Below are 22,945 nucleotides of genomic sequence, written 5' to 3' on the forward strand. Positions count from 1 at the left end.
ATAGAACTTGAAAGCACATTGGCAGAGCCATGGTGAAGGAGATCTATCCCATATTTGACCACCTTTGCCTGGGGCTTCAGCCAACTGAGACAATCAGCCTGAGATGGGTTAAATAAGATGCTTACAGAAAGATGGACCCATCCCTAGCCAAGTGCCTCACGGAGCGGGCTCGAAACGGCCAAAGACGAATGATCTGGCTGTCGTTTATAGAATGGCAGAGAATGCTCCGTTCTGGTTAGGCCATACCCAGAATACCGTTCAGCTCTTGGCCACACCATTGTAAGAGGGAGTGTATCCAAGAAATGTCCTGTAAGGATCTTTTGAGGATTATGAGATCCACAATTAAAGACTCTGGTTGGGAGAATGTGGCAATCTAAGTGTTTAAAGGGCTGGAATATGGAAGAGGGATTACCCCCAAGTGGAAAAGGGAGCAGTAGACAGAAGTTACAGAGCTCAGCTCAACTTTAAAGAGATTTCTAACACTCGGGGCCATCTAGCAGTGAATAAAGACTCTCGGGAGACGTGCTCCTTGCAGCTAAAAATGTTCAAGGCTAGACACGAGAGAATTCCTTCACTGGACGACAGACTAATTTCTCTGGTTCTTTCCAGTTCTACAATATGGCTTTGGGCCTAACCGAGGGGGTATGGCAGCTTTAATTCTTGGTTCCAATTTTTCCAATTGGAAAAAATCACCAGGGAGGATTACCTACCTCATGTGGCCGTCCTGGGCCCGGACAGGTACTGTGGGATGGGGGTGATCAGCAGGCCTTTAGAGGTCCCAGCTGTGAGAACAGGCGTTGGGGGGAACCCTCTGGCAGCACCATCCACACATCCATCCTACCTGCTGCTCAGCCTGCAGCTGTCTGACCTTCAGGCTTCCCAGGAGAGGGATCCAGTTCCCACACCTGTTCCCAGTTTGGACGGGGCTAATCCCTTGCCCCTCTGCCCACCAGACAGGAGCCAGTGAGGGGTGGGGAAGCAAGCAAGGGGACAGGTGGCCAGAGGATCAGAGTACCTGCCCCAACAAAGGACAATTCCATTATTCCCCTGGCTGCAGGGTGGATTAGAGATGAAACAAATGTGGTTGTTTAATTATGGAGATAAATTAAAAGATACCTTTGAAGAAAAGTGACTTAGATGCAGCTAGTTTCCCCTCCTCTGAGCCTAAGGGTGAAGAGATGCAATGAGGTCTTCCACAGAATCTTCCCAGTTTTGTAGGAGTCTCTTTCACAAAATCTGGCCAGTCTTTAAATAGGTCTCTGTGTCCCTCACCTCCTCTCTACCTCCTCCCCCCCCTTCTCCACCTAGGGGAAATGATATATTGAGACAAGTGTCCATAATCAAGTGAATCAGATTCTTACATGGGCCCTGCCCTTCATATTTCAGTCAAATGGTGGCTGGGGGCCCCCAGCTATCAGCCTCCCCCCAACTCGAATCCCCTTCTACAAAGGAGAAGATGGCTGTACTAAAGTAAGTTCCCATGTGATTTGTGCAAAAGAGCTCTCTTTATTAAAATCAGTAAAAACAGCTCATATTCCAAAAGATCTTGGTTAGGAAATATGAGACAAACATTAAAAAGGGCTGTAGTGGGAAAAGAGAAATCAGTGCATCTGAGATGGACGGAAAGTGTCCGCGGCCACATGGTGACACGTGGGGCCCCAGCCACCCCCCATCCCCTCCCAAAGACCTCTCTGCCTCCAGGAGGGCCGGGTCCCAAACTTCACCAAAAAATGAGCCGGAGGGCACCGAGCCTCTGAGAGATATAAATACGTGTCCAGCAACAGCCCAGGGGGCCATTGAAAGGGGAAAAACAAAATATATCTCCGCCGATTCCATTAACTCCCCAGCGGTGTCTATGTACACTTATACACAGATATGTACAGATTCACTTTTCACACTTTTGCTTCCCACGGGGAGGGAGCTTAGCTTGTTGCCCCCTTCTGTGTTTTGGGTTTCCAGCCCCTCTTCCCCTCCCTTGGATTTACCAAATATGAACCCGAGAGAACTGGGAAGGTGAGGCGGAAGCTAAGGTTTCAGGACTGAAACCCCCTCCTGGGGTAAGATGAACCCCTCCCTGGGATTTCGGCAGACCTCCCTGCAGCTGTGGGCACACTGCCCTGGCTGCCTGCCCACAGCCACCTTCATTTTGAAAGCCAGTTTTCCCCCAGATGCCCCATCCTTCTGAACCAGCCTGTCCCTGTTGCTGTCATCTCTTCCCTCCAGGTGACTGGATGGGGAAGTCTTATTGTCTTTTTCCATAAAGTGCATTATTCCCTTGGGAAGCAGAAAGAATGGGTGTTGTGCCAGGAGAGGGAAGGGAGAAGAGCCAAGCGCCTTTTCCAAAGCCCCACAAAGTTCTTGGGTTGGTTGTGGAGTTCCTACTTGGGTGTTCCCAGCCTCCCTCCCTCCACACGGCAAGGAGAAGTCAGAGAAGCTTCTTGGTCCTACCAGCTATCCAGAAAACCAAGTCATGGGAATGGATGGGCCTGGAGAAGGAAGGAGGTGGGTAGCTCTGCGGAGCAGGGAAGGGCAGTGGGCTTAGAATAAGGAGTCACTGTGGAAAGGGAGAGGGTTACGCCGTGGAGAAAAGCCCCTTCCTCCTCAGAAGTGTCCACTCCAGTCTTGAGGTGCAGCTAGAGAGTGTCCATGGGAGGGCAGCCCACACATGAAGATAATTCCTTGGTGCTGTCATGTTCTCAGCTGCTTTCCTCCCTCACAGGGAGATCTGAGCTTACTTTTTTGCACATTGGCTTTTAGGGAACATTTGAACCAAAAACCCCGCAAAGAGCAAATCCTGGCCAATGCCACAGAGTTCCGTTCCAGCCCACGGGGATCTGTCAGCAGGACTGAGGCCTGAGAGGGACCCAGGGATGTGAGAGAATAGGCAGACAGAGCCCCCAGGTCGTCCCAAAGGTCCCCTAAATGCCCCCCCCGCCCCATCCACAATTAGGTCTGAACCAGAGCACGGAGTGTACCACTTGTGTCGGCCACCAGAAAGGTGGGTCCCTGCTCCCACCAGCTGCTCTAACACCCCCCCAGGTGAACCAATTTAAAGCCCAAAGCCAGTTGCCTCTTCGCGACCTAAAAAGCTTGCAGCCGCACTCAGGGCTGGGAGGCCAGTCCTGCTGGCTGGGATGTGCAAGGGTCCAGCCAGGCCCACTGGGCCCCCACACACAATCTGTGCTCTCTGAAGCCTGGGCTGGGGAAAGATCCGATTCCTTCAAAACTAACTTCACATCTGTCGGGGATAGGGCCGGGGAGAAGCAGAGTGTCTAAGGCAGAAAGAAGCTCTCTCCTTCCTGGGCCTAATAACAGTCTTTGCACAATTAGGGTCCTTGATTCTGGGTGGAAAGGGAGGTGGAGAGCAATATGCCGTATTCTTCCTCGGATCTCCGCGGCACTGGGCACCCAGATGTGGCCCCTGGTGTGTCACACGGGCACCGGCTTCATCTTCCCTACAGCAGGAAGGAGGAAGGAAAAAGCATCAGCAAAGGTCAAGCAGTTCCCTGCCTCGCACCAGCTTGGTGGCCACCCAAAGCAGGCCCTGGGGAGCCTGGGAAGGGAAAGGACAGGACCCCGTTAAAAGAAAGCTAAGACAGAAGCCCTGAGGCTGCATCCTAGCAGGGAGACCAAGGGCCTTCCGGCATCCACTCTCCAGGCAGAAACCAAAGCCGACTTTCACCAGCGAGGCCAGAAGTGCACCCCATCCTCCCCAAACACTCACCGAGGGACATGTCAGACACACCCCCAGCTTCAGGCTGAAATCAAAGCCAACAAAACAATTTCAAATTCCTCTCCTCCCTCCTCCTCAGGGACAAAAAGCTTCAGATCTGACCTGCTGGTCTCGGGGAGAGAGTCCTGAACCAGAAAAATCCTTAGCCCTCAAGCTGCCCCTGACTTTGTGGGATCGCCCTCTGAGCATCAGATGGGAAAGATGAAAAATTTCCAAGGCAGGAAGGGTCTTTTCACCTTTGACACTTTGTGGTTTCTACTTCCCAGGATAAAAACAAAAGCAAAAAATACGCTTTCTGGATTCAGAAGGACACCAGTCCGGGTCCAATGTCCCAGACCGGAAAGGCAGGCCCTACTACTGATGCATTCTTCTTGCCATGGTACAAAGGTACTGAAGTCAGCAAGACCCAAATCTAAATTCTGCCTCTGACAGAGCCCTGTCAGCTCACATCTTGAGGTTCCCTCGTTGGTATAATGGGGGCCTCTGAGGTCCCTTTCAGCTGCTCTAAGACTATTGAGACTCAAGTCAAGAAGCCAGACCGGCCCACCCACCCCCACCCCCGACCCTGGGCTTTCTCTGGCCCTTTAACTCATTTCCTGAGTGAACTCGGTCTTTCTGGTCTCAGCCCTGTCTTTGCCCATCTGCAAAATGGGCAGATAACAATCTCCTGAAAGGAGATGAAATTGCCTTGAAAAAAATTTAAAAGCATGATTCTAATAATAAAAATAATTTGTCCTAAGGGAGAGGAACTGGAAAAGGATGGGCCATTTGGATTCTCCCAGTCACTGATGGACAAGCACATTCTGGGCCATTTGGATTCTCCCAGTCACTGATGGAACAAGTACATTCCATACTGGGGTTCAAAGGCAAATCACTCAACTAGTAGGTGAAGTGGATGCAACTTCTTTTTCCCAATGAGAATTAGGGTTCAGTCCCAAGTCTGTGCCCAGCTTTCCCCAGACCATCTTAGTCAGTGAACATCTCTATGAGCTCTCAAAGGATTCCCCAGCATCAGGTCACCCAAGTGATTGAGAGGCTCTTGTTTTCCCATGATCTGGGAAGACTGGTCAATGAGTAGGTGGTAGTAGACCTCCTTGCCCACTCATCCTCATCATCACCTCCCTACACACAAGTCCTGACTGCAGGAGAGAAAGCTTCTGGCTCCTGGGTTCTGTGTACTCACCTGAGGTCTGCAACTTTCTCCGGATTGAGCTGGACCGACTAATGGGAGTCCCAGAACTAGAAGAGGAGTAGGATCGAGCAGAAGATGGAGTCTGCACTAGACCTCCCTCAAACTAGAAAGAGAAAAAGGAAAGCTGGAATCAGGTCAGAGTGAGGGCAAGGGAGCTGGGGGCTGTCCCGGGGCACAATAAAGCCAGCAGAAGGGATGAAATGGAGGAGGATAAATTCCACAGAAAAGGAACCAGCCCCCCAAGAGGGTGGTCCTGGGGCAGTGTCTGTTACCTCCAAGTGTTCCTGACTAGACCATGACATCAGCTCAGCCCTCCGGGACCCTGGGCCCAACTCCACGGATCTCACTCTCTCAGCAAACTTCAGGGAACACAGGGTCTCGCTGGTGTTCTTTTCCACTGGGGAAACCTGCAGGTGACACAAGGCTTTCATTCCCTCTGCCCCTGCAGCCAGGTCAGGCCAGGTCATAAGGCTGGAGATTCCAAATTTATCCACAAAACCCTGGGTTGGAAGGGACCTCGGCAGTCAGCCAGGCCATGAAACTTCTTCAGTCTCCATACAATGAGTGGTTGTCTGGGATCTCCCAGAAAGGGTAAGAGGCTGCGAGGGAGTCTCGTACTTTGAAGAGAGACCCCCATCAAAATAGCAATAGTAACAGATATGCTCTAGAAATTACAAAAAGAAATTAACTCATCTGGAGGAAAAAGTCGTAAGAGGAATTAAGTGAAGACCTGAGGATAGCCAACCAAAATCTTTAAATTAAGTTAATGGTTTGTCTGCTCTGCTCCATAGGGATCTTAGACTCAGACCTAAGGAGAAATCTAGTTCAGCCCCTTCATTTACAGATGGAGGAACTGAAGCAGGATCACATGGTTATTAAGTATTTGAAATGAGATTTGAACTCAGCTCTTTCTGACCTCCAAGCTTTAGCACCTTTTCTGCTATAACCAAGGTAGTGAATCTGAAAATAAGATTAGTGGTTGATTCACCAGCTACAAGGGAATCAATGATCCAGAAATGATATTATAGGGTCTTATAATTTACAGAAAACTGGAACCTGAAAAAAATCTGTCCTGGTCCTCCTACATAAGCATCATCCCAGGAAACAAATTCAATTGTTTGGGCCATGCACTTTGATACTGTGGGGAGAAGCACATTTCATGGTGGGATACAAGCCCTGGGCCTGAGAGTCCTCAGGACTCTCTCTAGTCTCTAGTATTCTAGTCTCAGCTTGGTGACCAAGTTACTTTCCCTTTCAGAGTCTCCAGTTTAATCTGTATATATCACATTTGAACATAGCTACTTTGAATCCCTCATTAGGCTGTGAGATCCTTGAGAATGGGAAATGTCTTTTGCTTTTCTTTGTATTCCCAATAACTTAGCACACTGCCTGGCACATAATAGGTGCTTAACAAAATGCCCATAGCTGACTAAAATAGCCAATGTGAAATTACGTATTGTCAAAGATATTCATTATATGTGGTGAATTTTCAGGGGTGAAAATTAAGTTAATTAAACTGATTTTAAAATTGTGACGGCATCTTCATCCTGATATATTGCTCCCTTTTCTAGGACTCTTTCTTACATTGCCTTTTACCAACAGAGAATCACAGCAGGGAAGGATCTCAGAGACCGTATAATCCAATCTGTCCCTGACCATGGATCACCTCTTCAACATCCCCAATAGATAATAAGTGTCACCTGTGGGCCTCTGGGAATTTTAGAAACAACTAGGTGGGGAGGTAGCTAGAGGGCCAAATAGAGCTTTCAGTGAGAAAGACCCATGGTGGGGTACAATGGAGAAAGCCTTGGGTCTGAGTCTAATTATAGCTGTATTCCTTGGTGTCAAGACCAAGCTTGCAGACCCCCCACTCTGCTTTGGTTAGAGTTTGGAGATGAGGAGCCTTTTCTAAGTGAGGAAAATGTTGTACCTGGGACTACCACAACAGCTTTTGGGTCTGTGGGTCTTGTTGGGGACTACTGTCTTGTGAACAACTTTCTGGGTCAGTTGACATCTTTTTCTTCCCCAAATGGAAGCCTTCTCTGACTTAGAGCCCTCTATCTTGCACTGTGTTAAGAGAGAGATAAGAGCAGTAAGTCTCTAACTGGTGATCATTCATGATGTCACCTTTTCTAGGATTCTTTAATTGCCTTTACTAACAAGAGAATCACAGCTTCAGAGATCATATAATCCAACCTGTCCCTGACCATGGATCACCGCTTCCTCATTCCCAGTAGATAACAGATGTTGCTTGTGGGCCTCTAGGGATTTTAGGATTTTAGGAAGATGGGCAGGGAACAGTTATGAGCAACAGAGACATAAACTGAAATGGAATAAAAAGAAAGAGGTTCAGATCAAGGCTTCTTAACCTACAGGTCCCTAAAGTCGGTTTGTTAAAAATATTTGGATATATATTTCAATGTGATTTTGCAATCCTTTGGGTTTGATTGAATGCACTTAAAAGCAGGATTCTATTATACTGTAAGAAATAAGAAGGACCGTTTCAGGGAAAAACCTGGAAGACTCGTGTGAACTGATGTAAAGTGAAGGAGCAGAACAAGAAGAACATTGTATACAGTAACAGAAACATTGTATTATGAGTAACTCTGAAAGATGTAACTGACTTTGCAATTAATCTCTGCTATTGTATCTTAGTATCTAACTTTGTACCCTGTGATATCACTAATTCTGGCTTCAGTTCACCTCTGTAATACTCCAGGCCCACAGACCACTGTATTTTACTCCGTTTTCTGGACATTACTTAACAAGTGTCTCAGGATTTGGCCCCTCAGATTTCAGTGTTGGTCTGATAGACCCTGCTTCTGTTTAGGGATCCCTAAAACTCACTTTTCAAAAGATTTTTAATAAATTAATAATAAATTATTATTTTTAATTAAATTAAAATAAATAAATTTCATTATTAAAATAATAATAAAATTAATGAATTAATGTTAGGTGTGGTGAGCAGAGGAATTGATAAAAATTAATCTCTTAGGTAAGCAGGAAGAAGGCTCTGATAATGGAGATCAGTTTAGTTCCTTGGTCCCACCCTCTAATGGTAATCCAGTCAGAAATCTCAGTCATGTCAAGACCCTGAGACTAAATTTTCCCCATAAAACAACTTAAGCCCCAGGGCTTGGCTGCTGCCTTCTTTTGGGTCAGCACTCTGCCACATGGTTTCTTTCCCCTTCCCCTTCCCCTATGCCACTTGGTATCTCCTAACTCCACCAGCTACAAGATATAGCTACCCTAATCAAGATAATGATTCAAGACAATTCCAAAGGACGCACGGATGAGCAAGGCTATCCAGAGAAAGAACTAATGAACTCTTGAGTGCAGATTGAAGCTTACTTTTTTTTCCTTCATCTTTATCTCTTAGAACATAACTCATGGAAATATGTTTACATGATTTCACAGGTAAACTTGATATACTGCTTGCCTTCTCAATGAGCAGGAGAGGGGCTAGAGGGAGGGAATTTGAAGCTGAACATTTAAAAAATTTAATATTAAAAATGTTAATATAATTGGGAAATATTTAATGAAAAAAATTAAAATATAATTTTTAAAAACTTGCTTCTGAGCACATGTTTAGAAGCTTCCCCAGACTATTGCTAGAGGAATCCATGACATAAAAAAAAAAGAGTTAAGAATCCCTGATGTAGATGAACTATTGCATGGAAGATCTCAAATGGTCTATATACAGGAACACATGCTTGAGGACTCAATCCTAACCTTTGGGGATGGGGCACATGCTTGAGAGCCCATCCCTAATCTTTGGGGATGACATCAGGCAGGACAACCATGATGTGCACGATGTGCACCAAGAGGAAAAAGAATCACCATGGACCTGCGCCATGGGGACCCTGCTAATCCACAGAAAAGAGGATTTAAAGAGCTGTTCATCCCATAATGGTGCCTCCCCCTCTGCAGAAAGAAGAGCTGGAAAACAAGGGGATCAAACCAGAGCAGGGGTTCTTAACTACTTCTGGGTCAGGGCAATGATAAAGTCTATGGCTCCCTTCTCAAAACAACAGCAACAAAAACACCACATACATAGGGATCGATGAAGGAAACAAATTATATGAAAATAATAGTGTGAATTTTTTTTCCTATCCAAGATCATAGATCCCAAAATCCTTTCATGGAACTTTTGAGGTTCTGTGGACCCAGATTAAGAAACCCTGATCTAAAAAGTCCCTAGTTCTAAATCCAATGACTTATGGCTGCCCTCTGCCTCCAGAATACACCAGTACAGAAAGCTCATTCCCCCAAGGCACCCGGAGGAGACTCAGTCAAGTCTGTGTACACTTGGCTAATCTTGCTTCCTGTGCCCTAAGCCTCAAGAAGCTTCTGTCACAGGAGGGAGTAGCCTTCTAATTGCAACCCAGGGGTGAGGCAGGCGGGGCACCACTGCCAGGTTTTTCCAACCACACCCCCACTTAACCCGGGCCAGTAGAGAGAGACCCCCCCCCCCCGCCGCTCCCTTTCCCCCCTCTCCCGCTGGGGGGCTCACCTGTACCAGCATGAGGGTTTTGCTGTCCCCACTGAGGGAGTCCTGGAGGAGGTAGGTGAGTTTGGAGTTTCGGAACGGCACATGGCCCTGGCGGGATCGGAGCGCCGAGATCACGTCCCCCAGCGCCGATAGAGACTTGTTGATGTACTGGGCCTCGCGGAGCCGGCTGCCCTCCGCTCCCGACTTGCCCACACGTTCGGAGCCAGCCAGGTCCACCAAGTTTAGCTTCCCTGCAGGAGGAGGTCAGAGGAGGACCAGGTGGCAAGGTCGCTCCTGGTCTAGCCAGCCTTATCACCTCAAGGCCCTTGAGACAGACCAGGACCATGAGCTGGCTGGGCCACAGGACTAACCAGAGACCGCAATCTGTGATTCTCAACTACGTTCCCCCGAAAGGAAAAAAGCCCCGGGAGAGCCAATCCGAGATCATTTTTGGAGCTGGGTTTCTGGAAGGACACATTCCCAGGAATAATTGGCCCAGGAACAGCCCTGATTAACTAACCCAGGACTAACAGCCCAGGACTAACATAAATAAGTACGAGAACCAGAAAGAAGGAATTATTATCCAACCTCAGCATGACTTTATGTTCTTTGGGAGCAATGAATCGATAATGGGTCGGATAACCTTATCCAGAGCCAGGAAAGGGGGCCAAGCCATCTGCTTTCCTGTGACTCAGCATCGGCTGCCCCTGGGTCTCCCCCGCTTCTTTTCGAAGCCCTGGGGGGTTCAGGCCCTCACTCCCTCCACTCTCTTCCCTCTCCCCACCCTCCCTCCAACACCCGAGACACTCACCAGTGGTCCGGAGTCCCGTGCTATAGTCAGTGCCCCGGACGGTGATGATTAAAAGGGCGTGGGAGCGAGAGCTGTGCTCATTGAGGTTGGTAAATTCGGTGGTTCGGTTGGTGTGGCCAAACTCAAATACCTGAAAGGGGACAGAGCAAAAGGTGAATGCATTGATTCTCTGTGCCTATGGACAGGGGTCACTGAGCGACTCTGATACCCCACACAGTATTGCTTGATGCGGGTAAAAGATTTCCTTCTTTCCCCTTCATTCCCATTCCTCTTCTCTGGGATTCACTCCTTCCCCTCAAAGGAGTCATGTGTGTTCCTAGGAAATGAAAAGGAAGGGGAAGGAGCCCTTTCCTGAGGACCCTCTCCTAGGCTACAGGTGCCATCCCCCAAAGCTACCTCACCAATGATTTCATGGTAGCCAATGGTCCGTCAACCAGTTTTTAAGCCATATGCTGGGCTTCCAATGCTCCCTGAGCTTCCTCTGTTCTCTCTTCCCGCTACAGAGGAAAGAAGCTGTGCTTCTCTAACTCTCTTTTTAGACTAAGGGTACAGAGGTATCACTGAACCACAAAGGGTCAGAGTGGGGAAGGATATTATAGGACACCTAGTACCAGTTGTTTTACAGTCAGGGAAACTGAGGCCAGGAAGTGACATCCTCCAGGATACCTGGGGAAGTGAAGGAAAACTGTCCCAATTCCAAATGCAATGCTCATGATCCTGTAAAACCTTGCCAGTCTTGGATGGGCTGTTTGGGGAGCACCCACTCCCACGTCTTCACACCCTTTCCCTTTATTATTTCCAGTTTACCCTGTGTATAGCTTTCCCATATACAGCTTTGTCTTTCCCTATTAGCTCCTTAAGACGTGGGACTGTCTGTTGCTTTTCTTTGTATCCCCGCCAGGACTAATGTGTCCTGGCACACAGTTGGTGCTTACTAAATACACATGGCTGGCTGACACTCCCAGTCCAGGGAGAAACAACTGAATTCAAAGAGGGTGAGTCTGTCCCTGGACTGAAATTCCCATCCCAGGACAAAGGTCCTCCCCCCAGGGCTGATCCCCAATCGGAAAGTGGGACATCCCCCAATCTATATCCTACGCACCCTGTTAATGTCTTCCACACTCTGTACTTTGAACTCTGTCAGCCCTGGGACGTACAACTGGCCACTGCCGTCAGGACACAGCTTAATCTCGAGCTTCTCCTGGGGTTCCTTTCCCAGCAAGTCCCTGGAAGAATGAGGAACAAAGGTTGTCAGGGCAGAACTCGGCCGTGAGCCACCCAGCTGAAAAAAGCACAAACTCGATCCCTTTCTTAAAACCAAAATTATAGACCGACCTATCTATAACTTATTGTCTAAAGCAGGAATCTCCGGCCTTCACTGCCCCTACTGGGCACTGGCCATTCTTGCCTCTGAGATGCTGGAAGGAGAGTCTGAGAGCAAGGCTTAAGTGAGCCTCCAGACTCCCACCAGAGTTTGGAAGACCCCCCCCCCCTCCCCACTAGCAGACAAACGAAGACTGACATCACGGTCTTGAAAGGGGCTGTTTTGTTCCACCCAGGTCAAGGTCCCCAAGGCTCTTCTCAAAAAAGCTGAGTCCCAACATTCAGCTATGGGCTTCCTCATTAGCCCAATTAAAGCCTGGGAGGGTCAGTCTGTTACCTACAATCCACTTCAAAAAGTCTCTGGCCCAAGTGAGGCACCCGGCGTGCTGAGCACTGGGAATGCAGCAGAGCAACAGTGGCCCTGCCCTGACTCTCAAGGGTGGAGGGGTTGGGGGGGCCCCCACCCTAAAAAGGCAGCTAGGAGGCAATGATAAAAGGTGACATGGAAGTGATGGGAGCAAAGGAAAGCCAGGCAAAGGGCTAAGAAATGTGAGAAAGGGGCAGTGAGATGGTTTAGTGGATAAAGCTCCAGCTCTGGAGTCAGAGGGACTGAGTTTGAATCTGGCTTCAGACATTTACTAGCTGTGTGACCTTGGGCAAGTCACATAACCTGACTGCCTCCTCCCCCCCCAAAAAAAGTCATTTGAGAAAATTAAGAGTATTCTGAACCAGCAAACAGGAGCAGTAGGGGATCTGGCATTTCACAGCTTGTGAAATTATGTTACAAATAACTCACTTGATCCTGATGAGAATCCTATGAGGTTAGTACTGTGACCCCATTTTAAAATTAATTGAAAATTTCTAAAAGGTACCCCATTTTTACAGATGAGAAAACTGGGGAAAAGAGTGGCTAAGACTTGCCCAAGATCACGCAGCTATAGCACTAAGAGAACAAGTGTGTCTAACATTATTTCTTTTAGAATTCCCATGACAGCTCAGGACTGGAAAATGTACCTGCAAAGGTCAAAGGGCAGACCTGAAGGGGCACACCGATCATGGAATCTCAGAGCTGGAAGGGGCCCCCACTCAGTGGCCAGTAACTGGTACCCATCAGCCACTCCCCGGCCAGCATCCCTGACAAATGGTCAGCTGACTCCCACCCGAATACCTCCAGGATGGGAGCCTCTCTCTGCCTGTCCCCTCATTTTGTTCCTGAAGAGCTCCGGCTCTTAGGAAACCTCTTCCTTCTGCCCAGCTTAGCTCTTTCTTCCCGAGTTTTCTCCTTATTGATCCCACTTCCCCTTGCAAGAGAGCCATCCCTCCCCCAAGGAAAGTGTGAGAGCTTCCCTCCCCATCCCACCGGCCGCTACCTGAGGGCTTCATTGTAAATCTCTGCCACGCTGACCGTGATGGTGTACTCCCAGTCTGAAGACTTCTCCTGCACCTCTGAGAAAAGCAGCTGAAGGGCCCGCTGATTGATCCCCGGATTTTCAACAGTTCCCTGGAGGGAGAAAGGGAAACTCCCCAGGTCAGACTTCTCTACCTTAATTAACTCAGGCCCAGACCCTGATGTAGAAATCTGACCAGATCTAAATCCTCAGAGTGACGTTCAAAGCTTTCATTTTGGACTCACCCCAAGCTCATCCCTAATGCAGATGCTCTGTCCCTAAGGAGACCCAGGTTCAAATTTTCCCACTCTGTCACTCCCTATCCATGGGACTCAGGTGAGCCCTTCCGTGTCTCAGTTTCCTTTCTAAAGAATGACAGGGCTGGCCTAGGTGTTTCTAAGAACTTTTCTGGGTCTAAATCTGCAATTCTTCCTCTCCTACAAAATGCCATTTTCATTCCCACCGCCATGTTTTTGCTCGAATACTTCCTACCACTCAGAATGCCCTTTATTACCTCTCTTCTATGCCCATTGAAGCCCTCTCCATCCTTTAAGGCCCAACACAAGCCCCACATCCTCTGGGGAGCCTTCTCTGGCTCTCATTTCCTAAGGCAATTACTGTATGTACAACCTAGCTGAGCATACTTAATAGCATATTGTCTTGTATTCAATCAATCAATCAATCCGCAAATATTTGTCAGGCATTTTCTATAATGAGTCTCTTCCCTAGGGGCAGCTAGATGGTGCAGTGGATAGAGCAGCAGCCCTGAAGTCAGGAGCATCTGAGTTCAAATCCAGTCTCAGAAACTTAACACTTCTTAACTGTGTGACCCTGGGCTAGTCACTTAACTCCAATTGCCTCAGCAAATAAATATATATAATGTCTCTTCCCTATGCTGAGCTATCTCGGGGGATAAAACTAACACAGGATAAACTGTTTTCAAAGATTTTGGTCTACTTGAGAACTCGAGATAAATGAGATCCAAAATAAGAAATGTTTCGTTGAATCATACAGTGTATTTGAGGATGGGCTATTTGGGGGCCCAGAGCTATTTAGGGGCCTAATACAGTATCCTGCAATCAGGAGCCATATTAAATGTTTGGTGAAGAACTGGCCCAATCAGCAATGCGGGGTTGCATATTCAGAGCAGAAAGGGATCTTGGGGATGATCTGGTGCAGTGGTTCTCAGCCTCTTCACACAAAGACCTCATCTCACAGAGCCATAGGTCCCCCGCTTATCCAAGGTTAGACACGGTGAGAGGCAGAGGTGAGGAGCAGAAGACATAACCGGCCTGTCACTGAGCGAATTTTGCCTTCCAGATGGTTTTCACACTCCCTGAAGACAGGGGACTCTGCCTTGCCCAGAGCCTCGGAGCCTGGTTGGAATGGGGAGCAGAGATCTGCTCCCCTCTATGCTCTCTTCCACTTGACTCAGCCTGGCGCCCGCCCCACCCCTGCCATCTATCCCTCCCCCCCACCAGCCTCATGAATCACGGAGCAAGAACTGAGCTGGTTTGTGGGGACGGGGGAGACGGAGGCCACAAGCGTGGACAAAAGGTGAAAAGGCATTCACGGAGCGCTTCCCATGCGCCAGACTCAGAGCTTCTAAACTCTCTGGGTCCAGGTCGGGTTTCTGTGGAACTGCTTCATCCGGAAAGGCCTGTTTCTGTTCCTCTTGCCCCAGATCTCAAAGTCCTCCTCCTGGGCAGCTGCTGCTCCTCCCCCCTTCCCACCCACTCTTCTCTCACCCACAAGAGCTGAAAAGCACCGCTCTATTACTATGAACATGCCAAAAAAAAGTTAAATAAAGCCCAAGGGCTGAGATTTCTCCTCTCTCTCCCCATTGTCAGGAAGTCCTTATCGTTAACCTAAATCTCTCCTGCTTGCTCCTGCTTGATTCATTGGGAGGGAGGACAGGCGGGAAGCCCTTTAGACATTCAGGGACCATCATCCCCCTCATTCGTCTCCTCTGGGATTGAATGATCCTATTAGTAGCTTTCCTCATGGGGTTTGGATCCCCTAACTCTTTGGGGACATCTTCTCCATTGGGATTGCCAACCTACCTTGGACTGAGCAGCCAGACGGAGGCCGAGTATCAGGGAGATTCCAAATAATCCCCCATTGGGGAGGATGGCCGTTCCCATGGAGACAGCTTTCAGAAATGCAGCCCTGCCTTGCTGGATCACTCCCTAGACTGGACATTCTCCGGGGTGAGGGCTGGCACTAAGTTCTGTGGACTGGCCAGTGGACCAAACACTTGCTCAAAGTCCCCTGATAACATCCTCGTCGCCTCAAGTCACAAAGGACACAGTCGGCCCCCGGCCATCCAACTGTCACATACCAACTCATTTTTCAAAGGATCCTGGACCTTGGGAGTGTTATTCCTGCTGTCAGCCTCCCAGATCATGGTGGGACCTGGCAGCTACCACACCCAAGTTCTAGCACAGTACTCTGCATACAGTAGGCACATTATAAATGTTTGGTGAACTGAACTGTCAAATAGACTTTTACTGAGTCTGCAATGTGCAAATTCTTCTGGGACTTCCAGTATATGTCCCTTTGTCAAAGACTGCGAGCATTCATAGGTTATTTTTAAAGTTCACAAAGCACTTACTATGTGTTACTTCATTTGATCCTCCCAACCACCCTGTGGCTGCTGTCATTATCCCCATTTTATAACTGAGAAACTGAGGGGTGCCAAGAGAACCCCAGGGCCACATGGATAGTAGCTGGGGCAGGACTTGAACTCAGGACCTGCTCACTCAGGGCAGATGCCCTCTCCTCCACTTGCCAGAATCTCCACCGGAAGGCTGTTCCCACCCAGGTAATTCCAGGTGGTGAGAGAATAGGAAATGTCTCCTCTACAGCATCCAGGACAAATGTTAACAGAGCCTCTTCCTGGGGGATGTCTAGTGACTAACTCGCCACATCCTGAGGCAGATCACTCCACTGTTTGGCAATTCTAATTCCAGTGAACACAGCACTAGGCCAGGAGTCATGAGACAGGGGACCTGAATTCAAATCCAGCCTCAGATGCTTCCTATGTGTAACCCTGGGTGAGTCATTTCATGCCTTTTACCCCAGTTTCCTCAACTATAAAATGGGCTAGAGAAGGAAATGGCCAATCACTCCAGACCTCTGCCAAGAGAATCCCAAATGAAGTCAAAGCTGGACATCACGGAACAACAACTGATTACTGAAACAAAAGTCTGCCTCTCGACAACTTCTCTCCACTGACTCTGGCTCTGACCAGAGGGGCTGAGCAGAATGGATTTTTTTTTATTATAATTTTTTTTAATCCATTATCCACATAATAACTGTGCCAGTATCTGAAGCCGGCTCTTCTAGACTTTCTAGACACCCCATGGTAATGTGGGCTTCCCCCACTTAATTCCTTATTTTCTTCTGATCCTAAATTAAGGGGAGGAGGAATGGGGAAAACTTAGAATCAATGGACTCTGAGGGCAAGCCCAGCCCCCCAGTATGGGGCAAAATAAAAGGAGCATTGAATTTGGAGTCACGTGGTATGACCTTAACTGCAACTCAGGCTCCTCATTTGACAAAGGTAAAGGAGAGACTAGATCATTATTAAATTCTCTTCCAGCTCCAAAAAATCAAAGATGCTACAGTCTATGACTCAAAGCACTTAATCATTCTCCAAGCTACATGTGCTAGATGATCCCTTGACAAATGGAGGACAGGGCCTCTAGTCCCCTTGATGTCTTGGTGCCCCTGTCTTGGTTACAATACAGAGTCTGTGCCCTTCCTAAAGAGTGCTCAGAACTGGACAGAGGGCTCCCGATGTGGTCTCATCAAGGACGAGGAAGAGGATTATAGATTCTCGTTCTCACTCTGGACACTCTATTAATGCAGCTTAAAATCACCTGAGCTCTGGGAACTATCACAGTAGAATGATGTCCACTCTGATACCAAGATTATTTTCCTTAAGACTGGATTGACCAGTAAAACCTTAGTCCTATTCCTCTTAGTAGAATGATGTCCACTGAGATACCAAAATCATTTTCTATCTCTGTTAATGCAGCTTAAAATCACCTGAGCTCTGGGAACTATCACAGTAGAATGATGTCCACTCAGTTACCAAGATCATTTTCCTAATTAAGACTTGGTTGACCAGTAAAACCCCAGTCCTATTCCTCTTAGGATGAATTCCAAATAGCTAATTAGAATGAATTTATCTTTTATAATGTTGGTCTCTGGGCCCAGAAGTCCCTTAATAATGGAGGCCTGAATTCTGACTCTCAGGCCAAGCACCCCAATCTCCCTTTGGACATCATTGAGAAGATGCCCAACAGGGCAGCCGTAGTAGACCAGAAGCCAGAGTCAACATACAAGAAGTTCCCCAAGAGCCTACCTCCATTGTGTAAGTTTTGCCAGCCCCAGTCTGTCCGTAGGCAAAAATGCAGACATTGTAGCCATCAATGCACGAAGTGATCAAAGCCTGGACTTCTTGGAACACCTGCCAAGGAGGATGGGAGAAGAGAATGAAAGTGACTCTTTCAGGGAGGCAGTTTGTCTTCTCTCCTGCAAATAATGTCCCCATCAGCAAAGAGAAGAGACTGAGATTCTGGCTCACATTCAAGACATCTCAGGGCTGAATGGTTTTATTTCACAAATTTAGGGAGACTTTTGGGAAAGTTCTATTCATTTACTCATTCATTCAGCCAACTGATCAACCCACCAATAATAATAAATTCTTTATTAACAAAATACAACAACGTATTGTTATTACTGAATGAATAAATGAACAGAGCCTTCCTAAATAGAACTTTCTCAGTTAATCATGTCATTATGTAGACAAATAGATGAATAATAGTGCATTTATTTAATAACAAGCAGATCATTATATAGCTGAATACATTTCTTACTGTTGAATGAAAGGAATTTTCCTAAACTTATGAAATTAAAAGGGCTTCCTTAGATTTTATACTGAAAAAGGGAAGGGAATAAGCATTTCTAAAGCACCTACTGTGTAAGGGAATAAGCATTTCTAAAGCACCTACTGTGTGCCGGGTACTGTGCTAAACAAATATTATCTCATTTGATCCTTAGAACCACCCTGAGAGGTAAATGCTATTATTATTTCTGTTGACAATTCAAATCTGGCTTTAGACACTTAATCATTATGGGACGATGGGCAAATCAACTTAACCTGTTTTCCTCAATTTCACCACCTGTAAAATGGTTATAATAAACAGCACCTAAATTTGTGGAGTTGTTGTGAAGATCAAGTGGGATATTTGTAAAATGCTTAGCACAGGGTCCGGCACATAGTAGGTACTTAATAAAGGCTTGTTGATTGGCTTTTTCAGGGGGGAGGGGAACATCACTCACATCTTGTTGGGTTGCGTGTGGAGGAAACACTTTGTCCAGCTCAAAAGACACTGGCTTTCCTTTGTGTAGCAAGTGGATGACAGCATCATCGTCAGAGTCAAAAGTCACCGCGTTGGCAGCCTCAGGCCCGTCCCCGTCCTCTTTGGTGATGGGCCGGACCCGGCCAATCACACGGATGTTTCCTTCATTACAGAGTGCACGGAAGAAAGGTTAAGAAAAAAGATCAGGGCAAAATGGAAATCAAAATCGTGACAAATTCTCACAACCTTATTTCAACAAACATTTCCCTCAGCCCAAGAAGCACTTAGCTCGATCATGCACACTGGCTACAAAGCTTTTTCTATTATTTTTCTCTGTGGAGGGCACATATAACACATAATACATGATAATAAAATTATCACTAATATAGGATTTGTGCAAAACAAAGTAGCATTTATTAAGAGCCTACTATGCGTTGGGTACTGTATTAAACACGTTATAAATATTATTGCTTTTGATCCTCACACAACCACCTCAGGAATGAGATGCTATTGGCATCCTAATTTACAGTTGAGAAATCTGAGACAGTTAAGTGACTTTATCAGGATCACACAGCCAGTTAAGTATTTGAGCCTAGATTTGAACTTGAGTCTCTCATTAAGCCCAGCTGTGCAGAAAGAATTCTATCAGTAACAGCAAGACAAGACGATTACTGTCAGTAAAACTTTAGAGACCCACCAATGGTTGACAGCAAATACAGACACCCACTTCCAACAAGATTTCTGAGACTAGTTAGAGCTCTAAAATTATTAAATACTACTCTGATAAATACAATGATCCAAGACAATTCAAAAGGACCCATGATGAAAAATTCCATCCACCCCCCAGAGGGTAAACTGATAAACTGAGTACAGATTCAAACATGCTTTTTTCTCTTTCTTCAATTGGGGGACAGAGAGAGGAGTTTTTGCAACATGGCAATATTTTTGTATGAATTTACACATATAACTGATACATCACTTGCATTGTCAAGGAGTCAAGGAAAGGGTAGAAGGAAAGATGAGGATGTACAACTCAAAATTTAAAAAAAAAAGTTAAAGTTTTTTTATTCATAGTTGGGAAATATTTAATGAAGTAAAAATATCAAAATAAATACAAATTAAATAAAAATTTACATGTAATGGGAAAACATTTGAATGAAATAGATAATTTTTTTAATTATTAAGCACTTTTAGTAAATATTTATGCTACATCAAGTATAGTGCCAAGTGCTAAGATTACAAAGAAAAGCAAAAACAAGTTGTTTATATAATTATGAAGTTTATGCAAAATAAAAGATTCTCTCTCAATAACATTTGACAAAGGACATTCACTAGCAACCCCAGTCATCCTAGCTCATTCCTTAGGGTAAGAATAAGCATATATTTAAGCACTTTTATGGGGCAGGAATTGTATTAGGTACTTTACAAATATTATCTCAATTGATCCTGAGAGACCAGGGGGTCTTGTTCCATTGCTGAAAGATGCCATTTATTCAATTTCAGAAACTTTCTGAAAACGTTTTCTTCTCTTCTCAACCTGCCCCCTAATCCAGAATTGTAGCACCAGTGTAGCACTGATGGCTCTAACTCCCTTCTATTCTGCTCCCCTAAAACCCTAGCTCAAACCTACCCACCCTCCTCCTTTATTCCTCACCTTTCAGCCTCACCAGCTCATTGTGGCACTTTTTGCGGAGCTGCAGTTCCCGGCGGTATTTCCTCAGCAGTTCTCGATTTGTTTTATTCACTTCTTCGATGGCTTGGCCAATCTGAGGGAAGGAAGATGGAAGAGGTGAGCAAGAACTAAGTAGTCCTCCTCTTCTTCCCCCAGCATGGTATGAGAACCCAGAGCCCTAAAAGGGCTTCCCTTTTCCCCATATCCAGACAAGATGGCCCACATCCAATCGGTGCCTGAAGCTTGGGAGACAGCACTGAGCCAGGATTTGTCTAGGCTCTACCACTAATTTGTTGTGTATTCCTGGGCAAGTCACTTGTCCCCTTCTCAACCCAAATTTTCTCCTCTATTAAATGAAGGAGCTGGAAGGAATCCAGATCCAGGATTCTAGAGGCCTCAAAATGCATTAAGAAAGGCTGGAGGTGGGGATGGCAATCATGTCTGTGGTTGGGGTGGGTAAGAAGCCCACCTGGCCCCTTGCTAATGCCCACCTCTGCTTTGGCACTCTTCAGGGCTTCCTGCAGCAGGAGAGGGAAATCTCGAACCTGCCTCTTCAGGCCATTGTAATCGTTGGTGAGGGTCCGAAGGGCTGGCTGCAGAGTCAGGAGGTTGGTTCTGACGCCTGGAAATGGGAGGTGGGAAATGGAAAGTCAGTGATTGCTACTATGAGGGATATTATTTATTACCTACTATCAAAGGGATATAGTGAATGATTAAGCACTCTTTTTTTAGCCAAAGGCAGGGCAGATATTGTCAGAAAATGAGGTCCAGAAAATCTGGAGGGAGGGGAAAGCAGTAGGAGAGAAGGGCTCTCTCCTCCCCCTCTCTCACCTGCCAGGTTTTCATGCACAGCCTTCATTTCTACTTGGGCTCTCGCAAAAGCTTCCTCAATGGCCCGATTCTTGTCCTCTTCCATGGTCTGCATCTCCTCCAGCATCTGCCCATGAGCCCGCTCCAGCTCCGACTCGTACATCATGATCTGGGAGCCGGGAAGAAGAAAGCCTGGAAAAGCTGCATCCCTGGGCAGCTTTTCCTCTGAACAAGGTACATCGATCCCCCACCCTCCCTACATTCCCACTGCAGGTGATGGCAAAAACCTTGAACGGGCGGGAAGTCAGGGAGGAGACACAGAGGATCTGTTTTCTAGTCTCTGCTTTGTCACTAACTCCCTGGCGGAACCCCTGCCCCTCTCTAGGTCTCAGAGATCTGACACCGATCCTATGAGTCAATTCAACATTCATTCATCCATCATACATTTATTGAATGCCTACTGTGTTGCAAGACCCTGACTTAATGATTCTCTTCAGTCTCAGGACGGCCCAGAACTCTTAAGTCATAAGCAATTTTTAACCCATTAATTTTTTATTGTTTATTTATTTGTTTTGCTGAGGCAATTAGGATCGACTTGCCCAGGGTCACATAGCCTACTATGGGCCAGATACTGTAATAAGCACTGATGATACAAAAAAAGGCGAAAGACAGTCCTAGTCCCTGCCCTCAAGGAGTTTATAATCCAACAGGAGAAGGAAAAAGCTACATACAGGACAAACAGGAGAAAACTAACAGAGCAAATACCAGAATCAAAAGGGTTTTGTTGGGACTTAAGGAAGCCGCAGATGTCAGGAGCTGGAGTGAAAGAGGGAGGTTGTTCCAGGAATGGGAGACAAGAGAAAATGCCCAGGGCCAAGAGATAGAGGATTTTGTTCCTGGAACAGCTAAGAGGTTCAACCATCACCAGGCTGGCAGCTGGGTGATAAAAGTCTGGCCATGGAAACTCCCCAAGCCCATCCTCTAAGGCAGCATTAAAGGGTTGCCTCAGGAGAAGAGAGCATACACTGATGAAATCATGGCTCCTTAGACCCTTTTAGAGTGGAAGCTCCATGAGGGCAAACATTTCACATCCCTCCCAGCACCAGTGAAGAGTTCTGCACACAACAGGGGCTGAATAAGTGCTTGGTGAACAAACTCTGTTCTCTTTCTCTATTTCTATCTCTCTCTGCTTTTTCTCTCTGTCTCTCTTTCTCCTTCTGTCTCTGTCTCTTTATCTCTGTTTCTGTCTCTCCTTTTGCTTATGCAAGGATATGGAAGCTTCCTCAGGGACCATACCTGGGCCTTGAGCTGGTTTGTCGTGTGCTGAGAATTCTGAAGCTGCTGTTCCATTTCCTTCAGCACTTGCCTCTGCATCCCCACCTGCTCTTGTAAATACTGGTTCCGGGCTTCGGTTTCACACAGGGCCTGCTTAGTCTTGGATGAATCTACTTCCACCGTCTTGATGATGTACTAAAAGAGACACATAAAGGAAAGTTACGATCTTACCAGGAGAGAGACAGAGAGACAGAGACAAAGACAGAAAAAAAGAGAGAGAGAAGAGAGAGGAGAGGAGAAGAGGAAGGAGGGATGAGGAGGAGAGGAGACAGACCCAGAGGCACAGAAAGAGAGACACAGAGAGAGGGCAGGAGAGAGAAAAGGAAAAGATGGAAAGGAGAAAAATGAAGACAGAGACAGAAAACAAAAAGAGGAGAGGGGAAGAAACAGAAAGAGAGAGAAGGGGAGGGGAGCATGGAGAGGTGAAGGATGCAGACCAGACTAGCAGAACACTCTAAGACCAGCATCCTTCCTAAGGTCTCCCTACAGCCCCTTTAGCCCCAACAGGACAGAAAGGACAAGCTGACCCAGGACAGTGGCAGTGGCCCAAGGAGCAGAGCAGCCCCTGTTAGGAGTCAGAGCCCTGGGCTTCAATCCTGGCTCTGCAACTTAACACCTGATGACCTCAGTTTCCTTTTCTGCCAAATGTCAGAACTGGACTAGATCAGTGCTTCTTAAAAGTTTTCCACTTACAACTCCTTTTTGCCTGAGAAATTTGTACATGACTTGAGTATACGGGTATATAAAATAGGTATGCAAATCAAACATTTACTGATAATTGCATGACCCCCTATTTTCAGTTATGAGATCTCCCACA

At 46.8% G+C, this 22,945-nt stretch overlaps 1 protein-coding gene across 5 annotated transcripts in view; it reads right to left on the reverse strand.

Moving 5' to 3' along the window:
* Nucleotides 1–1,483: 1,483 nt before the first annotated feature.
* Nucleotides 1,484–22,945, reverse strand: part of KIFC3 (kinesin family member C3) — a 58,931-nt gene continuing 37,469 nt past the window's right edge. For 4 of the 5 annotated variants that reach the window (XM_051974556.1, XM_051974559.1, XM_051974560.1 and 1 more), the window contains 13 exons: nucleotides 22,090–22,263; nucleotides 20,815–20,962; nucleotides 20,475–20,605; nucleotides 19,966–20,077; nucleotides 18,292–18,473; nucleotides 17,312–17,416; nucleotides 12,922–13,052; nucleotides 11,331–11,454; nucleotides 10,229–10,358; nucleotides 9,439–9,668; nucleotides 5,198–5,332; nucleotides 4,917–5,028; nucleotides 1,484–3,455 (listed from right to left, as the gene is read on the reverse strand). In XM_051974556.1, coding sequence (XP_051830516.1) covers nucleotides 3,430–3,455; nucleotides 4,917–5,028; nucleotides 5,198–5,332; nucleotides 9,439–9,668; nucleotides 10,229–10,358; nucleotides 11,331–11,454; nucleotides 12,922–13,052; nucleotides 17,312–17,416; nucleotides 18,292–18,473; nucleotides 19,966–20,077; nucleotides 20,475–20,605; nucleotides 20,815–20,962; nucleotides 22,090–22,263 — 1,740 coding nt within the window. In that variant the 3' untranslated portion in view covers nucleotides 1,484–3,429. Of the gene's footprint in view, nucleotides 3,456–4,916; nucleotides 5,029–5,197; nucleotides 5,333–6,855; nucleotides 6,993–9,438; nucleotides 9,669–10,228; nucleotides 10,359–11,330; nucleotides 11,455–12,921; nucleotides 13,053–17,311; nucleotides 17,417–18,291; nucleotides 18,474–19,965; nucleotides 20,078–20,474; nucleotides 20,606–20,814; nucleotides 20,963–22,089; nucleotides 22,264–22,945 lie in introns of those variants that run through there. The other variant, XM_051974557.1, reaches the window with a different exon arrangement.

Source organism: Antechinus flavipes, chromosome 2 (assembly GCF_016432865.1).
Source record: "Antechinus flavipes isolate AdamAnt ecotype Samford, QLD, Australia chromosome 2, AdamAnt_v2, whole genome shotgun sequence".
Classification (NCBI taxonomy): domain Eukaryota; kingdom Metazoa; phylum Chordata; class Mammalia; order Dasyuromorphia; family Dasyuridae; genus Antechinus; species Antechinus flavipes.